Source organism: Panthera uncia, chromosome B1 (genome assembly GCF_023721935.1).
Source record: "Panthera uncia isolate 11264 chromosome B1, Puncia_PCG_1.0, whole genome shotgun sequence".
In the NCBI taxonomy this organism is placed as follows: Eukaryota; Metazoa; Chordata; class Mammalia; order Carnivora; family Felidae; genus Panthera; species Panthera uncia.
This window is the reverse complement of record NC_064811.1, coordinates 160,575,001-160,579,014: the sequence shown is the minus strand read 5'-3', so window position 1 is coordinate 160,579,014 and position 4,014 is coordinate 160,575,001. Positions and strand designations below refer to the sequence as shown.

The window sequence follows — 4,014 nt, the reverse complement described above, 5'->3', positions numbered from 1 at the left end:
TTTCTTTTCTTTTCTTTTCTTTTCTTTTCTTTTCTTTTCTTTTCTTTCTTTCTTTCTTTCTTTCTTTCTTTCTTTCTTTCTTTCTTTCTTTCTTTCAGTTTATTTGTTTTGAGAGAGAGAGAGAGAGAGAGAGAGAGAGAATCCCAAGCCGATTCCATGCTCAGCACAGGGTCCAACACAGAACTCAATCTCACAAATGTGATATCATGACCTGAGCTGAAATCAAGAGTTGGCCATTCAACCAACTGAGCCACCCTGGCGCCACCAACATGTGGATTTTGAGGTGACACAGGGCAACCTAGTACACAAATACAAGCTGTCCTGCAGCCTGATTGTGTATCTCCCTTGCTGAAAATCCTCTTCTTAGAGCTCACATCCCAGCTCCTGAGCTCATGGATTGTCATGATCCAACTCCTGCCTGCCCCCCACCCAGCTCCAAGCCCCCATCACACTTTGCCCTCCTTTGGGATTTAACTGCATTGAGCTCCCTGAGTTCCCCAAGGATGGCTGCCTCTGTGGTATAGCACACACTGCTCCCTTCGCTGGCAGATTCTTCCCCTTTTGTCTTCCTGGCCAAGTCCTAGCTCAGGACCACCTCCTCCTGAAAGCCGTCTCTCCCCATCCTCCCTGCTGTGGACCTCTGTGCTTTGATCTTGCCTTTCCTGATGTTACCACACTGAACAGCAACAATGCATCTGTTTCCACTCTTTTACCTGACAGACTATAAAATTCTTTAGGCCAGGGATTATATCTGTTCTCTTTTGTTTCCTTGGCGCTTAACCCATACCTGGTGCTCATTAATCCCTTAATAAATATTTGTTGAATTAATCTGTGAATGAATGAGTGAAGAGGCTCCTCTGTCTTTAATGTTTTTTAAAATAGATTGCCACCTAAGAAACCATGAGAGTCTTTAACAAAGTTTTTTAAGTGATACAGATTTGTTAGGGGCAAAGAACAGAGGGATTTAGATGCGAGTTCCATGTTGTGCTCATTCATTCATTCATTCATTCGTTCCTAACCACCTGAATTAAGGATCACTATGTGTGTTACATGCATATATGAGGATTGTGGGGCATATGAGAGATATGAAGCATAGTCACTGGTCTTAAGAGGCTGATAAGTAAGGAGTGAAGATACACACACCTGGTAAGTTAGTTATAGATACAATTCAGCAAATCTATGAGTAAGGTCTGAGTGACAGGTAAGAAAAGCCCACAGAAGTCTAGGGTGGTCAAGGAAGGCTTCCTGGGAGAGGTGGGCCTGGCTGGAGCTGGCTTGGAGGATTTGATGAGGTAGAAAGGAGAGTGTAGTCAGAGACCAGCATGACCACAGGGGCCAGAGTGAACCAAACTCACTTAGGAGCTGCCTGGAAGCATCGTGTAGGGAAGAAGTAGGAATGAGATTGGAATTATCTCCTTGAATTTCTGTGTTCATTTCCTTTACAACTGCTTCTCTTCCCTCTTCTCCCAGAATGGCCTGTCTCCAATTCACATGGCGGCTCAGGGAGACCACCTTGACTGTGTCCGACTTCTGTTGCAATACAACGCGGAGATAGACGACATCACCCTGGACCACCTGACCCCACTCCATGTGGCAGCCCACTGCGGCCATCACAGAGTAGCCAAGGTCCTTTTGGATAAAGGAGCCAAACCAAATTCCAGAGCCCTGGTGAGTGGGAGGCTATTGGAGAGGGTGCCAGAGGGTCAAAGGCTGAGGCAGGTGGGACTGAGCTGTGTGGCTGAGCTTGGTGAGAAGGGCACCTGTTGGTGCCTGGAGGTACCCCTGAGATTTGGGGTCTGGATAGTGGCAGTGCCTTCTAGGGCCCAGGAGGCAGGATGGTAACCCCCACACTCCCTGCCACATTCAGCTGGGTATCGCCTTCTGCACCCTGATGACCATGGCCCTGGTGACGGGCTGAGGTCAGGGGTGGGTTTGAGCCCTGGAGATCTGGCTAAGAAGCCGTGTCCGTGGTATGTATGTGGGTTGGGGGAGCCACTCCATCTGAGACAGCCCAATGCTGAGGAATAGACTGCCTATAGACTGCCTGCTTTGGCGGGGTGAGTGCAATGGGCTGAGCTAAACATCCTTCCTCTGCTGACGGACTTAGAGTTTTCACAGTGCTGGTGAAAGTTCTCGCCTAAAGCCAATTGTCCCCTGGGACTATGGCTCCTCTTCCTCTTTCCCCAGGCCTGGCACTTTGAGGACACAGCATCAGGGATCTGGTGGGGCCAGAACTCTGCACAGAGCATGGCCTTGACCACCATGTCCTCTCTGCCCACTCCCAGAGGGGAGAATTTAGAAGGCAGGAGAGCTTCCAGTCTGACAAGGATGGCCCCTTCATTCATTCAGAAAGCTTTCACGGAGCTTTTACCACATGTCAGGGACTATTTGGGGGTACTTGGGGGATTTCTGTGTTTCAGCACTATTGACATTCTGGGTCTGATATTCCTTGTTGTGGGGGGCTGGCTTGTGCCTGGTAGGATGTTTGGCAGTGTCCTTGGCCCCCACCCTCTACATGTTAATATCCTCCTCCTCTGGTTGTGACAACAGCAGTGTCTCCAGATGTTGCCAAGTGTCCCTGGGGTGGGTGGGACAAAGTCCCCTCCCCTCCCCTCACTTTGAGAACCACTGCCTAATAGAATAAAGCACTGAAAAAAACAAACAAAAACAAACAATAAAAATCCATGCCCTTGTGGAATTTACATCTACAGCAGAGTTGCTATATGGAGATCCACTTTACTAAAAATGATTGGTGGTTTCAGGGGAGAGGGAACATGATTTGTTTCACAAAAGTACTCTTTATTGTCAGTCTCCCCTTAAGGAAACGTTAAACAGCAGGCTCTTTTTGTGCATTCAAAAATATGATTAAAATTTTTAAAAGGGTTGATAGACAACTTGTTCAGGAACATATATGGTGCAGAAGGCGAGAGACGCCTGCCTCTTGCGTGGTTCACAGTCACTGATGGTCCGGCCACTGGGAATCACTGATGGGTGGTCTGGGTGCTCCTTGGGCCAGTGTTGTAAGTTCCTGCTTGTCTGTCTCCCTATGTGCGGGGCTGCAGAATGGCTTTACCCCCTTGCATATCGCCTGCAAGAAGAACCACATCCGTGTCATGGAGCTGCTGCTGAAGACGGGAGCTTCCATTGATGCTGTCACCGAGGTAGGAGAATTCTGCAGATGGGCACATGGTCTCTGCCCCTGGTCTTCATCCAGAAGCTGTCTTGAGACTCGTTTTCTTAGCCACATGTGTGTACAAGCCTGGGCTTCTTGAAGGGATCAGTTGGGTGACCAAATAAGAGAACATGTGTAGAATTTCAGGGACCTTTCCAAGATCAGATACAATTTTTTTTTTTTTGAGTTGTAAAGCAGACAGAATGACCCTGCAGTGATTTTTTCTTCTGCCAGTCATTTTCCTGGAAGCAAACCCATCTCATTTAACTCCCCTTTCTTGGAAAACCATTCTGGAGCACCTAGAAGCAAGAAAGCATTAGATTCATCTGGCTCTCTTCTTTGTAGGAGCAGAAAAGGCTCCTCTGTTCTCATTCCTCTCTTGTGTGTTCCAGTCTGGCTTGACACCTCTCCATGTGGCCTCCTTCATGGGGCACCTGCCCATCGTGAAGAACCTCTTGCAGCGGGGGGCATCACCCAACGTCTCCAACGTGGTAAGCCCACGGGGAGGGCAAGGGTTCTTTCCTCTGGACCGAGAGCTCAGAGAGGAGCTTAGCTAGTGATCCTAAGATCTCCTCTCTGGGAACAGAGCTAGAATTCTCAGAATAGGAGAGACTTTAGATTTGGGAAGAACATGTGTGTATATTGATGCGTTCCCAATTAAATTTATCACACATCTGTAAGTCCTAGGAATTTTATGTTAGGCAGTAATTTGGGAACTTCTGTGTTATCTGGAAATACATTTATAATTTTTAACATTCATTAGCTCTGGGGTTTACCTTCAATTATACCTAGAAAACACACATACACATACATACACACACACACACACACACACACACACA

General features: G+C 47.6%; 1 protein-coding gene across 1 annotated transcript in view; it reads left to right on the top strand.

Annotated features, from left to right (window-relative positions):
• Positions 1–3,729, top strand: part of LOC125922484 (ankyrin-1-like) — a 72,041-nt gene extending 68,312 nt beyond the window's left edge. Inside the window, exons 10-12 of the mRNA XM_049630077.1 lie at positions 1,471–1,668; positions 3,063–3,161; positions 3,565–3,729. Of these exons, the coding sequence (XP_049486034.1) occupies positions 1,471–1,668; positions 3,063–3,161; positions 3,565–3,729 (462 nt within the window). The remainder of the gene's footprint in view (positions 1–1,470; positions 1,669–3,062; positions 3,162–3,564) is intronic.
• Positions 3,730–4,014: the final 285 nt, after the last annotated feature.